Here is a 27,884-nt window from a genome sequence, read left to right on the forward strand (position 1 = left end):
CTTCCACTGGCGCGTGTGATAGCCATATATTTTACGAGTATCATGAAAATGGATGACTCTGTAGATTTACAACACTGTTCCTGGTTTACTATTTTCCTATGAGCCAAAAAGGATTTCGTGTGTTGCCATCGATAAAACGATCTCTGTTTCAGGGAGAATTGCTGTCGTTTGATTAAGAGTTGCAGTTGCAAGCTCTCATGTATTTTGAAAAAAAAAGAGGTAAGCGTATCGAGAGGCTGATAGATGAAAGCTCTCCTGGAAATTAACCCCTGAAATTGATATTACTAATAAAATTTGATTGATATTTCAAACGATACGCCATCATCGAGAAATTAAAAGCACAACTCCCACAATTTTATTTCACGCAAATAAAAATGAATCCGTGCCTAAAAGCTTTCAATACTGATGTTTAGCTTGTCAATACGAATGTACCTACGACTGCGGTCGGCATCTGTCGTCTGGTGTCATTAATCAAATACGCGTCAACGTTCTAACCGGGTACGCGCGCGTAGGAGGGATCCACGAGTCTTTCAGATACGCCTGATTCACAGGTGTTCGTATCAGCGCCGTGTATTCAACAAAGTACTGCGCCGTCCTCCTTCCTGGTATTCGCAGCGCAGTTGCATTCACTGTCACGGATACACTTTTCCTGCGCGAGATACGACCAAAATGGATTAAGCATTACAAGTGCCCCAGTTTTCCCCACGCACTTGGGTCCCCTCACCTTCGACCTTAAGAAAATCTGTCATCGAGAAACCTCATGACCACCGTTGTACGCGGATCAAAGTGGATCGCGAAAGAGGTTCGTCGACCCGCAGCTCCTCGGCCGTAGTGTTCAGAAGTTCCATGAATAAATCGGTCGAGATCGTAATACCTGAAAATCTCAACTAATCTCGCGGTAGCTCGTTCGTGCCTGGACGTAGCCTTGGCCAAGGTTCCGGCACGATTATCATACGGTGGCGTGTGCGAAGAAGGCAACCGTGCTATCGCGACCCTTGGACGCACCACGAGCCTGCGTTCGCAGTCTGATCGGCCTCGTGCATCGTCTTCTTCGTTCCTCTACTGTCCACTGTATCCTCCATCCTTTCGTGTATTAGCACACCACCTTCCACCACCTTCGGCTTCCTCCTACTTCAGCCGGAGCGCAACACGGTGCTGCCCGTATCCAGGCAACTTGGCCAAGCGTGCTGCTCCCACTTTTCTGCAACTTCCTCTTACATCAAATCCTCTCGGCGCACTTCGTCTTCCCTTTATCGTTCGTTACACGGTTGCTTCGTCTGCTCCTATGCAAGAGCATTCTCGTTCCCTGTATGCCCACTTTCGCGTAAACCCGTTTTCTCTCTGTTCTCTCGCCGATCGCGTCCTCGGTCTTCTACGAGGCTGCAAACGATCCCTGTGGTCCACGCTGACGTCGCCCCGCCATCGTCTTCAATCTTCTCGCCTAAGCGTGCCGCTTGTCGCGCTATCCTGTTGCTGGCTCCGCTCAGCGTTCCTCGATCACTGTCAAGCGCACTTCCGCGTCCGAGGTACGACTGACCGACATCGCGCGCACCGGCCGCTATGAGATAAAGTCAAGCCGGTGTGGCACGGCGATCGGACGGCGAGTAACGAACGAGCAGCGCTCGTTCCTGGGGTTCGTCGAAGCACTATCACACGCGGCCACGTAACGAGGTCTACAAGCAGACGTAGGCGACTCGCGGTAGACTGAGACAACGGCCGAGAAAAAGGTGAAGCGGACAGAGGCGAGGCGTGTGCGCGGATAGAACCAAAGGGGCAACAGGGTAGGCGTAGAGCGAGGGAGACAAGCGAGGGAACGTGGAGGATAGAGAAGGAGGGTGATTGTGAGAGAAACAGAGGGAGAGTGAGAGACTGAGTGACAGAGAGAGAGTGAAAAGGAGTAGAAGGAGGAAGAGGAGGAGAAGGAGGAGGAGGGGTGAGCGTGAGAGAAAGAGAGAAAGTGAGAAAGCGTGAAGAGTGTGCGAGGCAAAAAAGTGTGCGAGAGAGAGTAATAGACGGTGGCAGAGAAGAGGGGGAGAAAACCGCCTCGTTCTGTGATCGGGTATCCAAACGGAACTGAAAGTACCCTGAAATAGGAGGCGGTCGGGGTCGTGTACGAGCTACCGGTCGAGCTCTCGCGACTCGCAGCTACCGCCGCGATATAGACGCGAGGAAGGCTCTCTACGATGGGTACAACCTTCCCTCCAACATCCCCTATCCGTTCGCCATCCCTTCCTCGACGCCATCCCCTACCGCTTCGCGTTCAGTCCCACCACGATTTCGCGGGAAGCTGCGGACTGGACCACCACGCAACTAGCGTCCTCCCCACTCTCGGTTCGGCTACCAGCCGGGTGCTCTGGCGAGACAGAGAAGAAGGACCAGGAGAGAGTGGGTGGCCTGGGGTAGAGGGCTCGAGGACACCATCCCCGAAGCCCACCCCACAGATCAATATTCTGCCCACCACCGTGTACCGGAGAACTCTCCCTTCTTCTCTCTCTCTCCCTCGCGCAGCTGGATGCTTGGATCCTTGCGTCTCCCTCTCAGCCACCTCGCGTGAACCCCCATAAGCTCAACACACCGTCACCGTGTGACTATCCCGAGCTGTGTGCGTGCATCCCCCTCTGTACGCGAGGTGTATGGATTCGTGCGTGGGCTCGAACCACTTTTTACACATGTAGGCTTAGGTGTGCGTGCGAACGTTATGCGCGCACCTGTGTGTATGTTCATTTCTGTAGCGACAGTGGCAAACGATACTTGAGGATATCCATGAGGAGGTCCATCGAAGGGGTTTAGCTGATAGGGGGCCGAGATCCTGAGGCTGATACGCGATCGCTACACTTCGTGCCTGCTGAGGCGAAATCGTGTAAATAGAACGTGCTAGGGGTGACAAGGTTGATGAACCAATCGACCCCTTTCGCACACCTGTCTGCATCGAATAGAGATTACGGGGCTAACGAATTGTTGATTGTCGATGATAATTAGATATACTCTGAGCATAGTGCCGGATTAAGGATCTCGCGTGCTTCTTGATAATTAGGTTGGAAATCGTACGGGGAACGAATACGCTATTATGCAAATATGCATGTGTGCTCCGATACTTGTTGCACATGAAAGCTCTTGGAGCTTATAGAATTGAACAGATGATGTTATAAGCTCTGATAATATGCACTTTTCAGAATAACTGTGTGCTTGTGATGTATAGGAGTTCGTTTACGCTGAGTACGTGTACTTGTTATTTATGCAATATATTATTGCACCAATTTTATAGAAACCTCTGCTTACCAACAGCTGCGGTTGAGGAGAACAGCGCGGACTGTCGTCAAGGCGCTTCCGCTGACTTATATCTGTAGAAATTGCAGATATGAAGTAAAATTCAGTATTCGTTGCTTTATTGAATGATAATATTGAATTTGTCAAATTACTATTTGCAGTATACTGGAATTATATAGAAGGCAGCTTCGAAATGTCGCATTCAACTTTACCAGCAGACGCTCAACAATAACTATTCTTATTCATCCGGTCTAAACAGTTTTGTTTAAGGTAATTTTAATTAGATATACAGAAGCCTTGGTGACCATTTAAATTATCGATACAGAATAAAATAGACTGCAGTCACAGCGGGTAAAATGAGTAGACACATAATCTTATGAACTTTCGTATCCAAAACAGACTACCTTACCGAGTCTAACAGAAATTCAATCACAGATAAGCGTAAAGCAGTATTATTAGTTAATTTTAATATTTGTCATTCGCACGAGACGTTCACGAACTCCCTTAACATTTTTGTGTCACAAAATTGAATAAGTATGAGTCCCTCGAGCTTTAAAATTCTATCGCTATTTCAGTATCACTCGCAATGTTACCAACAGGATGAAAGCATTGATTGTACCACTCATTATACGATACGAACACACTCTTCATTTATTTACCGTTTGATGAATACAATCTGCACGAAATAAATTATAGCAATTTTTAATTATTGCTATATTTAATCTTTGGTACATAATTACCGCATTTCGGAAAGTTTTTCGGTACGGGCGGTAAATCTTCTCGCTTCCCAACATGCATAATAGTTTCCATTCCCACTATTTGATGGAAGACCGTGTGACAGTGGAGCAACCAGTAACCTTAATAATTGCAAATGTTAATCAAGTCAACTTGAAAACAATTCTTGATATTAATGATCCTAAAAATAGGCTAAATATCACAATGTGTACTTCGATACGGAAATCCATACCTGGATTATCTGCCAGAAACCTAAATATTACATATCCATTATTTGGTATGGCAATGGTATCTTTACCAGGGGGATAGTCGAAATTTCGTTTTATCTGATTGTTCTTATCCATTTCCTTGAAGAGCTCCAGAGTTATTTCAGTATTGTTATCTATAAGAGGGCCAAAAGGTTGTCCCATAGCAAAGACGTGGTAGTGGAACCCATGTAAATGGAAAGGATGATATATGTTAGGCGCCCCAACTGTAAGTACAAATTAATTGACAATGACAGCTTCTAAAAAAGTATTAATCAACACACTTATGTACTTACATCTGTCTATGAGTACGACTTCTACGACAGCGTCCCGTTTAATATCGACCATATGGGTGCAGGAGCAAGATGTTGAGTCGCAATTAGGTGGCAAATTATTAGAATTACAAAACTGACCATCAGGAATATCGTTTATTTGCGAGAGCGGCGGAGAAGGAGGACTCACGAAGCTTATATTGCTGATTGCTGTACGGTCTATGAACGGCGAGACTGCAACTAATTTGTATATAAAAAAAAAATGAATTTACATCAATGACCACAAGGAAAATTTTATTCTATTTTACCATTCATTTCAAAATCACTTTCCCTTCATTCATTACGTTACCTGCGAAAGTTTTGTATGTGTTAGGTCTGAAAACATCCTCAGGAGTATATGGGTGAAGAGTCGGAGAGAAATAAAACCTTAAATCAGGTTTCTTTTGTAAAAGATTCTTATCGACTTCAAGCGCTGCCCTTAATCCATTAATACAGATACCATTTTCAACTTCTTGACTGCAGTCACTTCCATATGGATTTAATATCTACAATGACAAAAGCTCGTTTTAATCAGTACAAATTATAATTAGTTTCTCATTGAATATGAGATCAACTAGAACAAGATAAAACAAAGAAGTATCTCATTGCTCACTATTCCCGGAGGAAGACTATTTGAAGCATCAGGTTCTTCTGTCGTCGGTATAGTAGATGCATTCGTATATTGCAATACAGCTAATTGTTGAATATCGTTACACGCGTCTATACCTTGAAGTTGTATCCAGTAAGAACCAATTGGTTGGTCAGCATTTAGAATAAAGTCAATACGTTCTCCTGTACGAACAAAAGTTACGCATTTTTTTAAATAAAAAATTCTACAATTTAATAAAGTACAAAACTTGATACTATTTAAAGATTTTCGTTAATGCCTGACCAGCTGACGAAGCGATAGTGTTCACTTTAACAGGCAACACAGATTGACCATCGACCGCGATAACAGTGAGTGTATGCCCTTCAATCGTGAACTGTGAAGCACATGTAGTGCAGAAGGCGTTAATTAAACGGAAGCGATAACGTTGCTTGGCTTCTACGGTAAACACCTCGAAACTAGTGTTTGTCCTACTACCATCAAAGTTCTACAAATAAAAGTAGTTCATTTCGTCAGATAAATTAAGTCTTGATCTATGCACCCTTATATTTCAGGAAGTAAGTTAAGAGAGCTCTTTAATTCTAAATAAGCTCGATCGACTCCACAACATAAAAATAGATTCTTACTGTAGATCTTCCCTTTCCATTTATCAAAAAGGCATCAGACGACTGACCAGTCACACCTAAATTACGTCCCGGAAATCGCTCTGTGGCCTGTTCGTGCATCCAATCATTTATAAGTATAACGTGACTCGATACATCGAAGTTATAAAGGCATGAGTTAGGATCTTCTCTCGTTGGTTTGCGTACGATCAAGCTACCAAAAATTCCGTCCATCTTGTGTAACGCAGTGTGAGCGTGCCAAAAATGAGTGCCACTGTTACTTGCATAAAATTGATACCTGCGAGACACAGCAAACCTTTTCTAATACAAACTTAAACAGCATTAAGCTAATATCGAAATAGATTATAAAATTTATTTAAACACTTAGTCCTACTAGAATTGTCTAAACAAGAAAAGAGAGCTTGTGAGTTTATAACGAGGAAATATGTATTAATCAGCACCGCTTTACAATCAAAACGCCTGTACAGTGGCAACCGATTTACCGATACGTATGACAGCTTGCTCAAATAGCTTTTCAACAATTATAAAATATTGACCCGTTGAATAGAGTAGAACAATACGAACTTATTATAATTAATTTTGTAACCTTACCGAAAAGTATTTCCACTATTTATTGGACACTGAGTCAAAGTGGGGACTCCGTCATAATATTGTGTGCCCTTTTGATACAGTCCGTGCCAGTGAATTGTTACTGCTTCTCCGTCAATATGATTCAAAACATCAATCACGAGATAATCCCCTTCACAGACTTGTATACTTGGACCAGGCATCATTCTATTCACTGTTAGAGCCATACGATTCACTCCATCGCCAGGTATGCATTGGCAATTAGCGCACACGGAGTTAGTAACGTTGGGAGTGCAAAGTGCACATGCTCTATAAGAACATTTGTCAAAGTCATTTGAATAAGCTGTTAGGCAAGCGGAACATCACAGAACTGATCAGATGCTTACAAGCCATTGACAGGATAACGTTCAAGAGTGAAATGGTAATAACAAATCCTTGGTTTTTCTCCAGGATTACAGGTACGGGCACATTCTAGAGCACTCGATAGAGAAGGATTACGACGAAGTTCATCGTTTAAACAATCCGTTTTATTGATGTGTGTCATGCCACCGACGCCAGGTATGTAACCAGCTTTGACATTGCCCAAGGCTGCCCCATGCTTAATTACCACTGAAATTAAATGAGAAGAGTGAAACGTTAAATATCCGCAGTATACGATTTAAAAATATTTTAACTTTTCTTGTGAAATATTTGACAGATAATAGTTGCATAAAAATTGAAACGGTCATAGGATGCCACATCGCATCAGTCGGAAAATGAAAGGAATGTTCGTACCAAAAAACGCAAACCATAGAAGAATTTCTTGAATGTAATTCATTGTAGCAACGTCTATAATACTGTTTTGAAAAATTTTAAACTTTGCTTATATATGATAAGTACATTCGAAAAATTGTTTTCCTGTATATTTTTTCATTGATAAAATTAATCGCTTTTCCAAAGTTTCAACTTACTTGCGTGGGTTTGAGATCACACGTATTGCATACAAAGTCGTTTTTCTGGGTAATAACAGTTTGCAATTTTAATCGTGCTAAACCTTAATAAATCATCGCTTGGAGGAAAAATGAATTCTTCAAACTGGGAAATACTAAATTGAAAATTAATTTTATTTAATTTATTATATATTAAATTAAAACTTCTATTAGAGTCAAGAATTTTATTTTTGAAAAAATATTATTATATTCTAAGTAAACATTTACTATTAAAAAGTAAAATTATAATGACTACATAAACTTTCACAAAATTTCTTTCACAATACCTAAGTTTTACATGAGTTTTCCGAGTAGGAAGGCATAGTTGCATATTAGTTTTCATAAATATGATTTAGTGTTAATATTATTTGTAATATTATGAATACTCTGAGAATGGATAGGAATTTCGTCAAAATAAAAATGAATTATTAAAACATCAATTGTCATAAAATGATTTTCATACACTATACTTTTTTTATCGATATATGCGTAAATATGCGGTTAATCCCATATTTAGGCACTAAAACATTTGAGATGGCCAATGATTTCTGAAGCAAAAATAAAACAAGCACGTGCACTTTGTTTATTATTGTTTTCAGAATCGATGTTGTCGTTTAAGAATTTCTCAAGAACAGAGTGTATATTTCGAGTTCATAAATCCTGAAAAATTACTATTTTAAAATCATTCACAGTTGTCTGTTTCACACGTTGATAACAGCCGCAGACAAAAGAATCAACAACGAAAATCGTTTTGATAAATTGACCATCTGCACCTGCTTTTATTTTTCTTATCACATTCTTTACATTTTTAAATGCACACATGCATTGATTTTCGAAAACCGATAAACATTTTGTATACTTAAGATAAGGGGCGCCATTTATGAAATGCAAGTTCGTCCTGTCTCAGTCAATTTCAAACACCCCAGGTGAAACACATTCTTCTGTGCACGCACGCAATGAGAACAGAGTCTTGTCCCACTAATTATTATTAACGAACAATTATTTTCAACAGAACAAGTACAGTGTTTTTTGTTTTAACTTATGTAACTATAAGTAAGTGTAATCATTTTCTTAAAAGTGGTTTCAAATGTTTTTCATAAAGAGGTACTAACATAAAATATACTATACTATACATATATATATATATTTACGTAAGCTGTTCAAGAAAGAGAGATTATCGACACGTTTTTTAATCACATCAAGACTATTAGTCACTTTTATCAGATACCTAATCTATAGCTTGAGTAATATACTTATAGAGGCTACAACAAAAGGTAATTTAGTCGCTTATGCATCTATTAACACATCACCATGTACGCACTGACTATCTTTTCCATCACCATTTTGATTGTCCACACTAATTGTAATATTGTTTTACATCATTTCATAATATATTTTATTTTTGAATATTTACTAACTTAATTTTATACTATACATTCGTTCAGGTTTGGACCCACGAATCGTTGGTGGCAGTCCAGCTCCTCTGGGTAAGTATCCCTACCAAGTGTCAGTAAAGCAAATTTTAAATAATTCTTACACCGTATGTGGAGGATCCATTATTAGTAAGCGTTATGTACTCACTGCTGCTCACTGTATTTACAAGTAAGTCTAACTTTACAAAAACAAGCTTCAGTTTTTATAAACTTAATTTTGCCAAGAAAATACTAAATTATTAGTATTTATTATTGTACTAAATCAGAACATATAACACAGGAATACGCCGACATATTATTCGGTGGTCGCTGGGACCATTGATCTAATGAATAATGGAGATGTTTACAAAGCCGAAGAATTGATCTGGCATGCTGACTACAATCCAAAAACCATAGTTAACGACATTGGTCTGATACGCGTAAACAGAGACATTCAATTCACTAAGTATGTTCAACCAATTCCTATTGCAACTGTATACAATGTTCCTCAAAACTCAACCGCTGTTCTAACTGGATGGGGAAGACTATCCGTAAGTTATATAACAAATTATACTTTGCAGTATCTCGGAACAAATTTTTGAAACTAAATAAAAATGATACTACAGTAAAATCTTTGAAAAAATTATCGGTAATATTATGTGTTTCATATATTGAAATTATGTATTGTGCCTCAAATTAATAAATTAAATAATAAAAAAATATTAATCGATCTAAAAATCTTCTTGTTTCAGACAAATTCAAGTGTTTCTAACAAATTACAAGCAATCAATTTGACTATAATATCTCAAAGTTTGTGTAAAGAAAATATGCCAATCAGAGAAACTAATATTTGTACGCTAACAAAGTCAGGTGAAGGAGCTTGCAAAGTATGTCACTTGTTTATTACTTATTATTATTTAATTATTACAGCATTGTCATCAGTTCTTATCATACTGCTAATAAAACTCCGATACTTAACAATTCATACTTATGTACATATATGGTGCTTAAAAAATCGAAATACAATAGTCTTTCGATTAATGAAGCCTACAAAAATTTGTTGAATTTAATTAAAGCAAGGTGATTCATTTCGCTTCTAATCGATTTTCCTGTTGTCTACGATTAAATAAGCAGATAAAATGGTATGAACGTTCACTCACTAGTCGAAAGATTACTGTGTGGACTGAATGAATGATATAACTTTCTCGCTTACACACATATAAAATCGTCAGGTAGTCATTTATAAACCTTTCATATAATGAAGTAAAAACAAGAAATAAAATATATACTTAAATCTGGATCGAATAATTGACCCTTAAGTGGCAGAGCTACCTTAATGACTCACTAATGAATATTTATTTCAGGGTGATTCTGGTGGTCCTCTAGTTGTGAACAACACACAAGTTGGGATTGTTTCCTTTGGTTATATTCAATGCGCGGCCGGTTTACCAGACGCATACACCAGAGTATATTCATATGGAAAGTGGATAGCCAAGAAATCAGGAATAAAATGGCACTCGACGAATGCAGGGAGTGTGAATCGAAATTCGTGGAGTGCCCTCCTACTCGTGATGTCGACGATCGCATTGCGTTTGCGGTTTTTTTGATGAAGTTACTGCACGAATACACAGTATCATAAAGACTAAATCTAGAACAAACATAAATTAATGATAGGTATATGAGATCCGCAAAATCAACGTCTCTTCAAAGCATTCTGGACGCCAGCTATAGATTACACGAATGGAACCGTTGCGATAAGATAAGAATTAAGAAGAATAGTCAGTAGGCGAAAAACATTCCTTCCTTCGTCTTTTGTGCAGATTTTTATCCTTCATAAATGTTGGGCAGAAAATTACCACACTTCGGAAAGCCGTCTGGCACAGAGGGCAAATCGCTTTGTTCTCCCACGTTTATAATGACGCTCATACCGGACATCAGATGGTAGACGAAATGGCAGTGGAAGAACCAGTATCCTTGAAAATGTAAAGTAGGATCAATTTTTAGCAAAATTGTAAGCAGCTATCGTTATACTAAGATGTAAATTGACAGTAATATAAAAATTATAGTCTCTTAAACTTTATAACTTATTCAGATCTTGTCTAATTTCTTACTTTTATACGCAATTTTGCATGGAAAATAAGCTTGTATATTTATATTAATAGTGATGTTAAATTACCTGGATTTGTTGCGTGGATACGGAATATTGCGTATCCGTTATTTGGTATGGCTAAAGTATCCTTGCCAACTGGATTATCTAAATTTTTTGTTATCGTATTGTTCGCTTCAAGTTCCTGCAATAATTTTATGCTCATCATGTTACTACCAAAGATACGCGTCATTGGTCCCAAAGGTTGTCCCATGCTCACGACACTAAATGCGTATCCATGTAAATGGAAAGGATGAGCTAGACCTGGTGTACCAACTATAACAATAAAACATTACATGGTTTTTTAAAAGCAACTATCACAAAAAAGTTCTTTTTTTTTATCAGATCGAGATTGGATGCCATTTAAATTCCGATCCCCTGCTTCTTTAACGTATTTCAAAAAATTTCGTGGGTCTTGCACTAGACTTAAAAAACAAATTAGTTATATACTCACATTCATCAACCATTGCGATTTCCACGACAGAGTTCAAAGGAACGCTTATAACGTGAGTGCACGAGCACACGTCATCTGTGCAATCCGACGGTAAATTAGTAAGATTGCAGATCTGTGAGGTAGGGACATCCTCCAGTTGAGAAAGAATCGGTGAGGACGGGGATTCAAAAGATATATTGGCTATCTTCATCGTGAGGGGTACGTACGGCGCCGGGACTGTTTAAACAATTTAAAAATCAAGAACGAATATTGACTGTTAACTCAAAAATATTTCACAAAAGTTATCTGACTAATCTTACCTAAGAATTTCTTGTATGTGTTGGGCTCGAAAATATCTTTCACTGAGTATGGAACAGAGCCTATTGGTAAATAAAATTTGTAGTCTGGTATTGGTTGCGAAATGGCTTTGTCAACTGACGTTGCACTTTTCAACTGACTGATGCAGATATCGTCTGAACATGAACTGGTACAATCACATTGTTGCGCATTCACCGTCTATTGGTATGAGAAAATATCACTAGTATTACAAATGCATTGTTTCTTGTTACATGTGCGAAACATAAAAAATAACTCACGACTCCTTGATCCAGTGGAGAACTATAGGTAGGCGCCGACATCGATGGCGCCGAGAATGCATCACTGTAATGCAGTATAGCTAGGGCGTAAATGGAATTGTTGGTACAATCGCCCTGCCCACGAAGTTGTATCCAGTAATTGCCAGAGGGTTGATCAGTGTTTATAACAAAATCGTATCTTTCTCCTGCAAGAATCATAAATTGTTTAATAAGAATGGTTCCCTATCTACAATTATCCATTTATGTACTCATATTATTGGTTTCTGTTATGCGATTTTGCGTAAAACGTTCAGACAAACCGTACCTGCGAATGAAACGATGGAATCAACCACAACAGGTTCCACAGATTCACCGTCTGTAGCGATGAGTGTGAGATTGTGACCTTCGATGGTCAGTAAACCAGAACAGATAGTGCAGAACGAATTAATTATACGAAAACGATAACGTTGATTAGGATCTACTGTAATGACTTCCATAGAACCGTATGTCCCTGTGCTGTTCTAAAAATCATAATCAGTAGTAATTAAAAATTCAAAAATAGGAAAAGTCAAACATTAGTATAGTATATTTACTCGGTATTGTCCTTTCCCATTGATCAACAACGATTCAGGAAGCTGTCTGACCACCCCAGTATTACGACCTGGGAATCGTCCCGTTGATTCTTCATTCATCCAATCAGAGAGATGAATCACATGGTTCGCTAAATCGAAATCATAAAGATCTGCGTTTGGTTCATCCTCTTCTGGTGCTCGAATAACTAGAGTTCCGGTAACACCATCCATTTTATGCAATCCTGTATGAGCGTGCCAAAAGTGCGTGCCACTGTTAAGGGCAGGGAACTGATATCTGTGTGACAACAATATAGTGTCAAAACCATGTATCTATAGACCCTTAACAATACCTGAAAAATACCTGAAAGTATTTCCAGATGAGATTGGACACTGTGTTACAAAGGGTACACCGTCATAATATTGAAAATCTTTTTGGAATACTCCGTGCCAATGGATTGATAATGCCTCGCTGTCAATTTTATTTAGAACATCAACCACAATAAAATCACCTTGACAAACTTGTATCGTTGGTCCTGGTATCATTCTATTCACAGTTAAAACCATTCGTTCTAATCCATTAATCGATACACATTGGCAATTGGGGCAGAGAGCATTGGTGAAATTGGAAGTACAAAGACCGCACGCCCTTAAAAAGAAAAATGAAATATGTTACAATTTTGTCATTTTAATGACATTTAGAAAAATATCGAAGTTCAACTCATTCACGGTAACGCGCCCTTCTACAGTAAAGTAGAGGCATTGAAGTCTCCTGGATACTGACGTGGAAGCACCATAAACAGCAAAGACTTTTCAGAAATATCGAAATTTCTAGAGTGTAAATTATTTGGGATATACTTACTGGTTGTTGGCTGAGTAACGTTCTACTATAAATTTATAATAACAAGTTTTTGGAGGCTCATCCTCGGTACACGTACGAGCACACTCAAGAGAACTCGATAAGTTCGCATTCTGTAAAATTTCATCGGCCGTACAACATGTTTCATTGATAAAAGGTATACCACTGACACCAGGTGCATACCCAGCTATTATACTTGAATCGGCTGCAACTAAAATTCGACAAAAATTGAAGATACGTTTACAGACAATACTATCTTCTTTTATGAAATAAGTATATAGCAAATGTATGTACATGTATGTATAATTGTTACACAATTAGATAGAAAATTATTTTGAAAAAAAATTTATACCTGAAAGTATACACGCAAAACATAACAAAATTACTCTTAAGAATCCCATCTTAATGATGCGGTAACATCGACACTCGACATCCACAACTAGTTCTTATATAGCAGCCTTATTCAATGTTGCTATCCAGGAGGCAAACATCGCCCCACCTTCGATCATCATTACCGCGGTTCAAAAATGTAATTAAGTACGGAACCAATGCGATTAGGTACTTCTACAGTAATTAATGGTATCGTTTATTGTTTTACGATGTAATCATGCTGCATGGAAGAGACTGGAAGGGGAAACAGAAGGACTACCTACGTAGGTACCTTAAATAGGTCTGTTATAATGCAATAAGAATGTAAACATATTAATTATTGCAGTAATTTCTTCGTAACATTATCTTCACAAAACTGTAACTGCAATTACAAAATGCAATTTATACTGTCTACCAAATAAAATTAATTATTAGCATTAACGATACGGTTGCTCGTTAATTCAACAACTACGTGTTAAACAACAGAGAGCATATGATATAAATGTTGACATAGTAATATATCACCATTTAGTGTGATAAATGTAGGCATTTAGATAATAGTTAATTGTCTGCTGAAACTTCTAAGTACGGAGAATTCAAAGTTCGTATAATGTTTCGAATGATGTTTGTGAGGCAACTGACTTAAATACAAATTCTTCAATTCGTTAGAAGAATAATAAACAAGAAATAGTAAAGTAATCAAAAAAAAGATATTCATCAATTGAACAAAAACTTTATTTTTCGTTTTTTACTAATAATTAAGTATACATTTATTTTTAAATGCAGTGTTACATTCGGTCTTCACCTGGTCCCCTTTTTTGTTATTAATAAGCGAGAAATGCTGATGCATTTCGTAATATATTATGTGTTCTTCTTTTTGGTTTTACGAATTATGAATCCAAAAAGGAATACTGTAAGAACAGGGACCGACAGCACTCAGGTGAAGTTGAATCGGGCGCGGTGCTTTCTTTTTTATAGCTTGTTGGTAATGTTGGGAGTGACACGAAAATGTTAATGGATCTTTACTATCAGAAAATATTACTACTAAAATACATTGTATGAATACTAAATGTATGAGCTGCTCATCGTGTTAGTATTTTACACATAAATTGTATGTAAATATATGTATTTATGTACAAAAATATATTTTACATTATCTATAAGTATGTATCGCTCATTTGCTGAAGTAATAATAAAACTCAAATATTTGCTATCTTGCACTTCTCAATATGTTTATCTATTCTTTTATTTATGTATCCGATTAAAGCCATAAATCTAGGAAGATTCATAATTGAAGCATGTTTCTTAGAAGTTTTCGTCACAGAATTTCGTATAATAGATAGGAATGTGTACCTCGAATCTTAAATATATTGGGAGGCATAAATAAGATAAACAAGTTTCTAAAAAATCCTTAAAAATATTAAGTCATTAACGAACCAGAAAACGAATCTTTTATTGTTTATACCATTTATAAAATACTTATAAAGATTAATATGTACATTCATACACATGACCTACAGTATGTGTGTGAAATGATGTGCATCAGTGTACCACTATTTCATCGAATTATGAGAATTTGCAAATATTAACACAATGACTAATAAATAAAAAGTATAGCAGAAATGTACGTACTTTTTACGATGTAACATATTCATTCTTTAAACTACTTTCTGCTCCAATTTCAATAGTCTTGATTTTAATTAAAAAATCATTTTTATTTCCATTTTATTCATGTACTTTTTATAAATAACAAATTTATTATTTGTCAATTGAAATTACCTTAATATATATTTTTGCAGATGTTCAATCCCATACAAATAAAGCATGAATGTTTAGATATAGAAGATATTTGTTACTATAATGGAAACAATACCTCAATGTTCATTTCTCAAAGTATTGATCATAAATACAGTGAATTGCCACAATTTTGGAATCATGCAGAATTATCAAATGAGATTCAACCAAAAACTGAAAATGATGGACAGCAATGTTTATTCCTGATAGGAGTAGGTCTTATAATTTCCATGCACATTTTATAGCTACAAGCAACTTTTATGCAAACATAAACATCATTGAATTACGCAGTCCTCACCTGATACTTGTTAATACTATTAATGACACATAGTTTTTAACACGTTAACTGCCAAATATTGTTTCTATGTTCTTTATAATTTTTCTTAGAACATATTATAGTTTAATGACACTATCATTTTACATATTCCTAATAACTTTAATATTGTCCAAATGTTGATAAATGTCAAATCAATATCTATTTATTGCAAGTGCTTTAAGATAATGTTACGAGTTGGAAAAATCTTGGGTATTGACTCAGTGGTAATTTCCATAGCTGTCAATATGTTACAAAGCTAATTATATGTAAATATTTTAGGAAAATGATATCTTTGTACAAAATAATACAGTATTCCAAGTCAATCAAGAGGAAGATCCAAATTTGAATTATATGAATCAACAATGTCATTTAAATGCTGTTCCTAAGATTGAACAACCACAGCTTTCTCAAGATTTACAATTTAACCTGAAGAATCAAGCTCTGACAGCTTCAGAGTCAGTACCTTCAATAAAATCTATCTCTCCCAGCACGCCAAGTAAAGGCTCTTTTGAATTAAATCAAGGAAAAAAATTTAAATGCCAATGTAACATATGTTTCAAACAGTTTGGGCATAAAAGTAATTTATTTATACATATGAGAATACATAATGGAGAACGACCTTATAAATGTAACCAATGTGAAAAATGTTTCACACACAGTGGAAATTTAGCTGTTCATATGAGGACACATTCTGGTGAACGACCTTATGATTGTCAAACATGTGGAAAATCATTCAGACATAGTGGAAATTTGTCCACACATTTAAGGACACATTCAGGTGTAAAACCTTACAAATGTAATATATGTGGGAAAGAGTTCACACATAGTGGAAACTTATCAACGCATAAAAGGATACACTTTGGTATTAAACCATTCCAATGTAAGATTTGTGGAAAGGACTTCCATCACAGTGGCAATTTAACAACACATATGAAGAAACATAATGTAAATGTCAGCGTTAGTTTTAATAATCCTGAAAGTAATGAAGAACAAATATATCCTATAGGAGATTTAAGTCAAATAGTACCTTCAAATTGGTTTGATAACTTATCAACTTTTGGTATTGACAATAAAGTAATACCTGATACAAATAATGTTGTTCCTATAAAAAATGAAGCTAATGATGAAAAATTGACCAGTATAACTGATATATGAATATCAATATCAACTCAAATATACAAAGTTTCTGCTCACTTTAAGAAATAAGTTCCTTCATGGTAAGTACTATAAGACCCTTATACTTTAAACTTTTTTTTTAACATCATGTAAGTATGTATTTTTTTAAATTTATGATATATTGTCTGTAACATGAGTATAACAAGAAATATATATGTATGAAAACAAAAATAAATTTTTCATAAAACACAAACACTTGCATTCTTTTTTAATGTATTGTAATATATAAAATAAGTTAAACAAATTTTAATAAAATATTTATTTGTCATAAAATACATAACATTTTTAATATATGTATAATATACTTTGTTTCTGTTAGATGACTGTGTATAAATATTGCATTTAATGCAGAAATGCAATATTTATAATAATCTATTTCTGTAAATACTTTCAAGAAGTTATAGATTTATTTAATACTTGAATAATTTGTGAAGCTATTTTAAATATTGTTACAGATTATTTTAATATATAATAACAATGTGTCTGTATTATAAGTATTGTAATATACGTTTTCCACTTTTTAACACAAAACATAAGTATGTGCATATAAATATTTGTGCATTATTAATTGTAAACTGTATTATATATAGTTATTAGTTATTTTATATTTTTGGATCATATTTAGAATGCAAACAATAATAATGTTTCTTTATAATACTATGTTATGTATGATAATAATTTCTATTCAATGAGTCATACGTTTGTCCATGTTTCCTCAAAATATATCATTATTATGAAAATTCCACATTCTATGACATGTTTAAATATGAACTTTAAGACTGAAATAAAGAGATCTATAAATTTTTGGTAACTATTCAAAGTATTTGGACTTATTTTCTAATTAACAATGCAGTAATGTATATATCTTTATTTAAATCTAAAAGTACTGCGTTTATGTTGAAAAATTTTATGAAAGATGTATAATATGTATTTAAATTTGTTTAAAAATCATTGGTTTAGACTAGGATAAATGTAAATTCATAATTATAAATATTTGTTTAGTTTCATTAGTTATTATTAAATATTGATACTATGCAATATTACTTTTGTTTTAAACAATTATACATAATATGAGCTATGTCATCTATTATGTTACTTGAAATGCAGCTGATTTTTATGTAAAGTAATTATGTGAGATTATCGTATTACATTTAAAGGCACGGTCATGTTGCGCGGTAGACGATAAGTAATACTTGTACCTATATTTTCAGATAATTCATGCCAGATATACTTTCCAATAACAGGCACATCTTCTACTGGTAGTTTAAATGATACTAATAATGTTAAACAAAGTCCATCATTTCCTTCTCCTCCACTGAACTGCACAGAAAGTATACCATGCGGTTTATGTTGTCCAACTCCACTGCCAAACAATTCCTAAATAAAATATTTTGGACAAAATTATTATACATATGTTATTTAGTATACATTGCAATAAAACTATTCATTTCATATACAATAGCTCACCTCCATAAAATTACGCAAAGTAGATAAAAGATTACGATTTGGATTGATTTCACAAATTGGTAAATAAGATGGTATTGTGTCTGATATGAGAACGTGTAATTTATTCCTGTTGATAAAGTATATCATAAAATACTATATAAGAATGATCACAAATATAACACAATTTTATATCTTTTATAAACAAGTATTAAATAAAATACTCATAAGTGTAAAGTGGTTAAACTCAAAGAAATATTAACATATTATAAAATACTATTGCAGTAAAGAAGAAATTTTACAAATAATTATGGTTAATATTTTAAACAGATTGATAATAGTTAGTATTATCAGCATGAAACAATATTTGACGAAGTTAAATATTTGTTACATATGTATATGTACAAGCGCATCAATATGTATGTGTACCTAGTAGAATCCAATCTAAGCCTTCATCCACATTCACAGTCATAATCAGATTGTTGAATTTTTGTTATGAAAACTACCACCAGTGACCTTATATGGAAAGTGCAAATACTAAAGGAAAATCAAGCATAAGCAGTAATATATTTATAAAAATAAACATAAAATATCGATTTACTATAGAAAATATCATGTAAAAACATTGAACTTACGTTGATCTTTTCTTTGAAGTGATTGTAAGCCGTAATAACAACTTATTCAATGATTTACTATCCGGCATCAAGCTTGGATGTTGGGGAATGTCTTTATTCATAACATAAGATTTACCTCTTTCTATTAAAGGAACAATATCATTTGATCTAAGTGTTAGATCACTTATATTATGTACCCAACATGCTTGCAATGATTCTTCATTTGCATCTTCTAATGTTTTTAATTTGCCACCAGTTATTACACCAGTAAATACAAATCGAAACCATGAACCACTTGCACATTCTACTAGAATCAATGACTCTGGTTTTAATACAAGACCAGTCTCTTCCAAAACTTCTCTTCTAACAGCATCAAATAAATTTTCATTGGGTTGAACTCTACCAGCTGGCAAATACCATTTTCCATTGCAAGAAGCCTTTGCTTCTTGCATCATCAATACTTTACCCTGATCATTTATAACAACAGCAGCAACAATATATGTTACAGTCTTTTGACAAACTGGTACATAATTATTTGACACTGACTGAAATCCTTTAGTTCCTGAAGTATGTATATATATTTCATGTATATATATTGTTAAATATAAACTATTAATAATAAATTAAGGAAATAGGGTCTTAATATAACAAATTTACAAATAATTAAAATTCAAATTGGCTAAATGTTCTATGATATCTAACATATTTTTTTAATCTCTTTGTAATTTCAGTTACAGTGTGCAATAAATAATATTATGTACACTTAAAAACTATAAAATATATATGATGAATATTAAAATACGCGTATAAAATGTGTTTTTACCTATTAATTCATTCAGTGCGGCGTGGTTAGTGTCATCTAACTCCAAAGGATGTCCAGCTAATAATAATTCAATTTGTTTCTCAATAGTTAACGACATGTCGTAATAAATGTACCACTAATTTTAAATTGTGGACACAAATAAAACGTAAATCAAATATTAAATATAACGTAGCATTCCTATTAATTTAACGTACAAGGTTATAAACAAAGTGAAAGTAACGGCAATCACACATGACAGAATTAGGCGTGTGCATCCAGGGAATGCAGCTACGTAACTGAACAACTGTACTTTTGAGAATAAAGTCAGACGTAAAGTTAGAATTTCTCTCTAGAATGCTACATAATATTAAACATACAGGAAATGCTTAAAACAATACATACTATAATAAAAAGCTTGTATGAAGTATAATATTTCACAGAAATAATTTTTCCTTTTTCATACAAAGAATATTGCATTCAAATTTGTGTGGCATCATTTAATTACATAATAAAAGCATCAGGTTTATAGAAGAATAATAATAACTATTTTTTTTAACGATTCGAAGTTAATTCAATAAATCAGTATTATCAAAATTCGAATCATTTTCAACCATGTTCAAAATAAGTCATTCTTGAATCTTAATAGGTCTTGAAAGTCTTAATGAATTTTAAATATTTTGAAAGTATTGAATACTTTGATATAAACGGTGTTATTGACATACTTATCAAGCAAAAAATGTATTGCACATGCCATTCCCTCTGCTTTGAACAGAATATAAGAACAAAATTTTAGTTGATAATTAATACTTTTAAGTACACAAAAACTCTAAAGTATAACTTATTTAAAGGAAGATGACTTAAATATTTCAAAGTTTGCCAAACTTGTCGGTTCGAAATTTACGTTACAAATTCGAAATGATTCGAAACTTCCATTTAAGATTCTGTAACGATTCGAATTTCGAGTCAAAGTGATTGTGTCAGTTCGAAGCCATCACTACTTAGCTATCTAGGGAATACAGCTGTCAGAAAGTCACGTGTGATCAGTGTTTCGGTCTGAGAGTGATCAGCACTATCAGCCAACTTTATTCAAGTTGGGTTATCACACCGATTTCTGACAGAGAAATTGTTGATTTGAATAAAATAAAAAACGTATAGATGAAATACTAACGAAGAATGGACGCTATAAGTGTATTAATTGCAATAGGTCTTATTCATTGTTCGTTATTCTTTTTTGATGTAATTTTCAAGGTACAATTTACTATGAACTAACGCAGTTAATACAAATTTGATTTAATAATATAATATAAAAACATATCGATAAATAGTATAATTTAATTGTAACATAGATTATATAAGTATGTTTATAAAACGTTTTGTTTAGAAATAACAAAAACTTTTTTTCTATTTGTAGACATGCTCGCATTTTCCATACTTCTACTTCTTAAAAAACACTGGTTTAGAAATCCAAGTGTTAAGAATTAAATGGTTTACCACTGCCTTTAATCGTAAAATAATAAAATGGGGCATGAGCCATTCCAAATTCTGGACAGCATGGTTCAATGCTGGTGTTATTATCAGCATTATTCTTTGGCCTCTTGCTGTTATTTTAATTTTGAAAATGACATTCAATATATGGACTAGTGGATCATCTCTTGATAATAGTAATTCAGAACCATTAATAGAACCTGTGGTAAATTTATTTCAATATCTTTTTTAAGTGCCTGTAATTTTTATAGTATGATGATTTTTTAAGAATTCTTTATCGAAGGTACTTCTTAAGCAATTTTAAAATACTTTCGAAAATTATAAATTATATATTCATTGAAAGTACTATATTTATAATTTTAGAATACATAAAAATAATACAATTTTATCTTTATAGGTACCTGGCATAAACATACCCCTTAATGAAATTGGATATTACATAATTACAATAATAGTTTGTGGTATCACACACGAGATAGGTCATGCATTGGCTGCATCCAGGGAAGATGTTCAGCTGTTTGGTGTAGGAATATTAATTGTCTTTACAATACCCATGACTTATGTTCTTGTAAACAGTGAGCAACTTGATTTATTACCATTAAAGAATCAATTACGAGTTGTATGTGCAGGAGTCTGGCATAATCTCGTTTTGGCTACATTAGCTGCAACTCTTCTTATATTTTCTCCTTGGCTGTGGGCACCATTTTATGCATTTGGCAATGGAGTATATGTAAAAACTATTTTACCAGTATGTAGAATATTCTTTTTGACATACAATTCATTTTTCAAGAATATATATTGATAAAAGTAATGAACAATGTCATAAAAATATTTTTATAGAATTCACCTGTACGAGCTCCAACAGGACTTGTTGAACAGAATACAATATATAAAATAAATGATTGTCTTGTAAAACATGATGAGGATTGGTATGATTGTTTATTAAGTACAATAAATCAGCCTACTCTTGGATATTGTGTTAAACAGTCATTCATTCAGGTAACAATTTTAATAGTCATTGTAATCTTTCGTCTTTTATGTTTGTATTCTGATATATGCTTATATTTTTTTACATATTAATATAGGAATATGATGAGTCAGTTCCATCTAGGCAAAAAACTGATGGTGTCATAAATTGTTGTACAGCAGACAGTGAAGCTGCTGGAAGTTTGTGCTTTGAATACATTGAAGGACCACAAACTGCTCCTCTTCATTTGCCTCCACACTCTTGTCTTCCAGCCAGGGTTATGATTAACCAGTCACAAAATTTTTGTCATGCAAGTCATGAGTGCTCATTTCACGACACTCATTGTTTAAAGCCTTCTCTTGATAATATGACTAAGGTATGTAAAGTATGAAAGTATATCATCTAGAGGAGACTTAATGAAAATTTTATAGTAGGTATGTACAAAATAAATACAAACATTTTATATATTTATTTTTATTATAGATTATTCAGATCAAAAGGAAGGAAGGAAAGGATGTTTTATTCCGGGGCCATCCTGCAGATATTTATCGAACAGTTGATGTATCTGATTGGGTACCAAAATATTCATTTTTAAGTCCCAAATTACCAGAAGTTGTATCACATTTTTGTGAATATATTGTAATCTTTTCTGCAGGATTAGTAATTGTTAATATAGTACCTTGTTTTTTTACGGACGGGCAGTATATTACAAATATATTTGTAATTTATTTATTAAATTTCACACCGCACAATAAGAATATCAGACAAACCATTATATTAACGATAACAAGCATTGGTACATTACTTCTTATCATAAACTTATTGTATGTACTTATGAATAAATTATTATAAGTAGTAAAAAAACGTTGCTATTGTTCAAAAGTTATGTCTGTAGTACAAAGTACATTGCAATTAACTGTTTGCATATAATCTTAATGCCACTTTGTATCACTTAGATATTTCAGTTAACCTTGCAGTCTCGTTTGTAGAATTATTTACATCTTTGGAACAACAAATTGGACCACATAGGAAGATCATACTGTACAACATATTTTTGTATTTACTGAGGGTAAGTTGCAGTGGATATAATATAAAATGTAAAGTCTATCATTTTCAAATACAATATAAAAATAACACTAATGCTACATTCTGGTATGATAAAAAAATGAAGTAATTCTTATGGTTTACTTTCACAGTGTCATGATTATACTTATTGCATGGTAAAATTTGACTACTATGGGGAAGCGAATAAAAAGTATATACCTATGTTACACATTTCATATATTTAAGTTGGAGTCTTATCTATTGTAAAATTTTTTTATGGCTAGTATTTCCTTATCTGTGATATAATAAAGTATACTTAGTTGTATTAAAAAGTGATGTTATCGTTTTGTTGCTGCATCTGCATCCAATGCTAAAATAATACAAAATTGATGAAAATTTCTTTTTAACTAAATTTTGTTGCTTACAATGTAAATATACTAGTGAGACTGTGAATAAAAAACAGACTTACTCTTTCCATCACAAGCAACAATTTTAACTTTATCCACTATAGCAACTTCTTGAACTTCTCGAAATTCTACATCATTAAGCATGAATGTCCATACATTATCACAAAATCTATAAGTATTTAATTTACCAGCCTAAAAGTTTTATTTAAATGAAAATTATAAAAATTCCAAAGTTCAATTACAATAATTTTTATTCAATGACTATTATGTTGAGGTACCTTAAATGTAAGCCTTGACTTAACTCTGGTTGCAAGTGCTTGATTTATTGCCTTATCAAATTGCAATAATACTTTAATTGCTAATTGTGGTGTAATTTGTCCATACTACAACATTATATTATTACATAATTTATAATAAAACCCATAGAATTTCTGTCGAAAGTATTATCTGCATTTTTAATAAACTCGAAACTTCGTATACGATTTATGTTCAACTAACGTGGTCATTTACATTTATTTTTATAAACATGTGTAAAAATAGTATTATAACATTGCTGGAGTTAATGTCTACGTAATATAAAGAATGAATTCAAAATTTTCACAGTAATTCAACATCAATTGCATTCAATACTCATCGTAAATTCTAACCTCAATATTAGACACATTTAGTATACCTGAATCAATTCATCCAGACTTTCTTGTAACGTATTACCTAATGTCGTATTTCGATATAATTGATAAGACATTGTCCTTAAAGTATGGTAGGCACAATATTAAACCAAGTCGATGTGGTTTAATGTAAATGTAAACTTCATGCGTAACGAAACCTTTCAACGGTATTTGTTGACTGACTGTATTACTAAGCGAATGTATACAGCAGCTGTTTATTGCATGCATACATGAATCAATGATTACGAAAAAAGATATCGTATTGATTTCTGTTTGATGTAGAATCTTTCAGTTTATCAGCTCTAGTTTATGCATACTTTCACATACGTATACATTTATATCAAAAATTTATGTATGTACAGATGTGATATAGATATGTGTAATTCCTTTAGCATTATAAATACAACAAATTCAATAATAAACAAATTATAGGATTTTAATGGAGAGGATGTTTAAAAGACGATAAAAACATACAGTATATTATATTTGACAATTTTATCCCAATTTTTATTTGTCATTCTTATTTTTCGATATTTATCTAGAAACAAGCATGAATCATGACGATATCTCTCAGATTCATCACCAGAGGGCCACAGAAAGCAGCCAATTGTCATAAGATACTTTATCAAATTTACAGATCAATAAAAAAATAGCAATTAACTGTTCATAATAAGTATTCATTCATGCTGAGTAACTCTGTCTAAATATCTATTGTAGAATAATTATGAAAAAGAGAAAGTAATGTTCCAAAAAGAAAAATGAAGTAAGCGTATGACACTACGTTTAAATCTGTACGAGGAAGTGTTCCATCAACTTGTTTTCATAGTTACGCATAGAACACGTATACTTTGTAAATGTTTGATGATACTACCTGCACATGGTCAATACGGTAGGTAACTGTAACACCAACGTGGCCCGTTACTTTCTATGTGAAGTTTCTCAGCGGACACGTGGTGCACACTGCGAGATTCTTGCTGCAGCTCCTCCCCCCACCACATTCTGCGCAGACGAATCAAAATTTAGAGAGCAATTTCAAACTTCCGTGAAACAAGTTACGACGCGCGCGCAGTTAGTTCAGCGATGACATCTCAATTAACGTGACGTGCCTATTTTTATGTACAAATCTGCAGGTAAAATACGTAATTGTCATAAAAATTAATCCAGTTCGTACACGAATAGCTATCTTTAATAACACTTTCTTTGAATCTCAGATATAGTTGGATACGATTACATTGTCAGGAGTTTGACGTTTCGCATCTATTTGATTCGTCGTGGCGTCCATGAGCAGCCTCTTAATATCGAATGGATTGCGTCCCATGGGTAACGAGAAAGGTAATAAAAAATACAGTTTGACGATTTGCATGCAATATGTTAACAGATTTAATCCGTAGTGTGGACTAATGTTCGGGACGTAATACGATCAGTAGGGAGTTAAGAAAGCGTACAGGCAGGTTTTCGACGGTTGGCAAATTCACGGCATTTCCCGCGTGATTTTGACGCCATATTGACTTCTGCGCGATACGAATCTGAACATTGAAAATCAAAGTGAATTATTTCTTCGCAGATGAGTCTCCGTTACGGTGAGTTTCTTTTTTTCACCTTATTTTTATACAAAATAATAATTCTATGTTTCAAAACTGCTTTTTATTGAGTTTTTACTAATATTAAATTGAAATACGAATACAAGATAACATAACAAAATTATATTTCGAATCACAGATTTATTTTACTTATTTGACAAATTTATTTTTATGCTCATTTTAACATCAACTTAGTAAATTTTATTTATTAGTATTTAAAGGTTATATAAATACCAATTTGCTTTCATTTATGAATTAATGTTTTTGAAAAAGTATATCATTATACTAGTTTATAATTATGCTATATAATTATAGTCCACTAGTTTTTTATATATTTTTTTGTCAACTTTTTTATACTTCAATTTGTGTCTTGTATTTTTTGAACTTGTACTTCAGATGAATTATTGTGTGTATATAGGATGTTTGATAACAGATATTACAGATTTGAAGAGGTTATTTTACATGCAAAAATAGAGCAAAAATAAAAAATAGACGAAATTGCGTTTTCCTTATTAAACCATAAATTATTTGAAAATACAACCTGAAATACCAAGATTTGAAATGTGTCTGACTCGACTTATTCTACTGACATCACTGCGTCTGATTTGACTAATGCATGCTGTCAGTAAAATAAGTCCCTAGTCAGACACATTGCATATACAGGTACTTTAGGTGTATCTTTAACAGCCAATAATTTGGGAATAAAATTTCAAATGCAATTTCGTCATTGTTGATTTTCATCTTATTTTAGTATGCAGAATCATCCTTTGAAATTTCTGACATCTGTTGTTGGATACTCTGTAACTCTGCTGGTATCTAGAATTATTAATAATTGCCATTTATATATGTATATGTTAACTATTTTTAAACTTTACCACATATCTTTTCTACCAAACATTGTTAAATACTTTCTTCTCCAATTATGCAAATTCAGAGAAAGCCCTAAAGCGAATTCATTTCTGTGTCTCTATCTACAAGAATTGGCAATCGAGAAAATTATGCACCGTCCTTTTGGTAGTTTTATTAATGAACCATAAATCTCTTCTAGCTCATTAAACTTTACTTGACACAAATTCCTAAAACTTTGCCTATTCGCTCAAAGTTTCTTAATATCTTGTAGAAATTCGACGTTATACTTTTTGCACACTTTATACCATTGAGAAAGGAATTTCTTGTAGTCGTTTGTCAAGATATCCTTCGACGAACAATTTCTACTATTGCTGATAGCATTAAAGCATTCCTAGTTACGAGGTGCTGTAGTTACACGCTTGCTGCTTTCGCTCTCGCAGATTTCAGGCTGACCCAAACGCTGACTGGGCAGTCGCTGTTCGGTGGCTCAGCTTCTTGATGTTTATGTTTCCTCTCAAGTCACGCTGCTTTTCCCTCTATTTTATTACTCGAGCTTGTGAAGACAATCAGAATCATCGCCACTATCTTTTCTACTGCCAACGAAGGTGTGCAGCAATTATTTGGGATTCTTCCCTTTTACGATTGGATGACTTTTTAAAAATTGAGAAATTATGAGGGTAGTAACTGAACTTGTTCCAACTTGGAAGCTAACAATCCAAACTTCCTTTAAACGTCTTCTGATATCTTCACATACGAGTGATTACGTTTATCACTTTTTCATTCGATGTTCTATGTTAGATATCTTGCGGCTTTTTATATAGCTAGTGATAGGTGTTGTAGTACTTTTATATTTTCTATTAATATTAAATCGTACTGTTTCTTGAGTATGATGAAAAATTTAGAATATATCTTGAAAGTCTAATGTTGAAAAACAGAATGTATCACACAAAATTATCCACTAAAACACAATAACATTTAATTCCTCCAGTTTCACTTGTATCAATGCCTTACCATTAAAAGTTTTATTTAATAATTAAGATTGTAACTCCATCC

General features: G+C 33.8%; 7 protein-coding genes across 7 annotated transcripts; 3 read left to right on the forward strand and 4 right to left on the reverse strand.

Annotated features, from left to right (window-relative positions):
* Window positions 1-195: 195 nt before the first annotated feature.
* LOC143180095 (uncharacterized) lies at window positions 196-7,654 on the reverse strand. Its single transcript, XM_076379626.1, has 23 exons — window positions 7,552-7,654; window positions 7,431-7,439; window positions 7,306-7,388; window positions 7,235-7,252; window positions 7,011-7,191; window positions 6,742-6,964; window positions 6,380-6,664; window positions 5,792-6,065; window positions 5,451-5,652; window positions 5,172-5,350; window positions 4,869-5,064; window positions 4,544-4,759; window positions 4,235-4,474; window positions 3,984-4,124; window positions 1,614-1,916; window positions 1,290-1,558; window positions 1,103-1,213; window positions 769-1,059; window positions 711-724; window positions 496-649; window positions 433-458; window positions 313-344; window positions 196-269 (listed from the first exon to the last, which is right to left on the reverse strand). The coding sequence occupies exons 1-23, from the start codon at window positions 7,652-7,654 to the stop codon at window positions 196-198; spliced, it is 3,624 nt and encodes a 1,207-aa protein (XP_076235741.1).
* Window positions 7,655-8,749: 1,095 nt separating this feature from the next.
* LOC143180096 (chymotrypsin-2-like) lies at window positions 8,750-10,342 on the forward strand (the record flags this gene model as incomplete). The annotated part of the gene is made up of 5 exons (XM_076379627.1): window positions 8,750-8,925; window positions 9,037-9,229; window positions 9,280-9,384; window positions 9,488-9,622; window positions 10,100-10,342. Coding segments are annotated over 5 exons (852 nt in total), but the record flags the coding sequence as incomplete, so codon positions are not given.
* Window positions 9,628-13,820, reverse strand: LOC143180212 (uncharacterized). Its single transcript, XM_076379776.1, has 10 exons — window positions 13,670-13,820; window positions 13,321-13,528; window positions 12,823-13,107; window positions 12,483-12,756; window positions 12,215-12,410; window positions 11,911-12,095; window positions 11,635-11,830; window positions 11,336-11,551; window positions 10,912-11,157; window positions 9,628-10,708 (listed from the first exon to the last, which is right to left on the reverse strand). Exons 1-10 carry the CDS (start codon window positions 13,716-13,718, stop codon window positions 10,560-10,562), a joined length of 2,004 nt encoding a protein of 667 aa, XP_076235891.1. The 5' UTR covers window positions 13,719-13,820; the 3' UTR covers window positions 9,628-10,559.
* Window positions 13,821-15,094: 1,274 nt separating this feature from the next.
* LOC143180612 (uncharacterized) lies at window positions 15,095-17,045 on the forward strand. The gene is made up of 3 exons (XM_076380470.1): window positions 15,095-15,310; window positions 15,486-15,692; window positions 16,076-17,045. The coding sequence occupies exons 2-3, from the start codon at window positions 15,486-15,488 to the stop codon at window positions 16,949-16,951; spliced, it is 1,083 nt and encodes a 360-aa protein (XP_076236585.1). The 5' UTR covers window positions 15,095-15,310; the 3' UTR covers window positions 16,952-17,045.
* Window positions 17,046-17,848: 803 nt separating this feature from the next.
* LOC143180529 (8-oxo-dGDP phosphatase NUDT18) lies at window positions 17,849-20,117 on the reverse strand. Its single transcript, XM_076380319.1, has 4 exons — window positions 19,853-20,117; window positions 19,051-19,591; window positions 18,440-18,545; window positions 17,849-18,349 (listed from the first exon to the last, which is right to left on the reverse strand). The coding sequence occupies exons 1-4, from the start codon at window positions 19,947-19,949 to the stop codon at window positions 18,110-18,112; spliced, it is 984 nt and encodes a 327-aa protein (XP_076236434.1). The 5' UTR covers window positions 19,950-20,117; the 3' UTR covers window positions 17,849-18,109.
* Window positions 20,118-20,892: 775 nt separating this feature from the next.
* Window positions 20,893-23,135, forward strand: S2p (membrane-bound transcription factor site-2 protease). Its single transcript, XM_076380933.1, has 6 exons — window positions 20,893-21,079; window positions 21,243-21,521; window positions 21,714-22,064; window positions 22,157-22,315; window positions 22,402-22,659; window positions 22,767-23,135. The coding sequence occupies exons 1-6, from the start codon at window positions 21,005-21,007 to the stop codon at window positions 23,133-23,135; spliced, it is 1,491 nt and encodes a 496-aa protein (XP_076237048.1). The 5' UTR covers window positions 20,893-21,004.
* Tfiia-s (general transcription factor IIA subunit 2) lies at window positions 22,990-24,613 on the reverse strand. The gene is made up of 4 exons (XM_076380934.1): window positions 24,408-24,613; window positions 24,013-24,117; window positions 23,797-23,926; window positions 22,990-23,697 (listed from the first exon to the last, which is right to left on the reverse strand). The coding sequence occupies exons 1-4, from the start codon at window positions 24,477-24,479 to the stop codon at window positions 23,666-23,668; spliced, it is 339 nt and encodes a 112-aa protein (XP_076237049.1). The 5' UTR covers window positions 24,480-24,613; the 3' UTR covers window positions 22,990-23,665.
* Window positions 24,614-27,884: the final 3,271 nt, after the last annotated feature.

This window comes from Calliopsis andreniformis, chromosome 6 (assembly GCF_051401765.1).
Source record: "Calliopsis andreniformis isolate RMS-2024a chromosome 6, iyCalAndr_principal, whole genome shotgun sequence".
NCBI classification, from domain to species: domain Eukaryota; kingdom Metazoa; phylum Arthropoda; class Insecta; order Hymenoptera; family Andrenidae; genus Calliopsis; species Calliopsis andreniformis.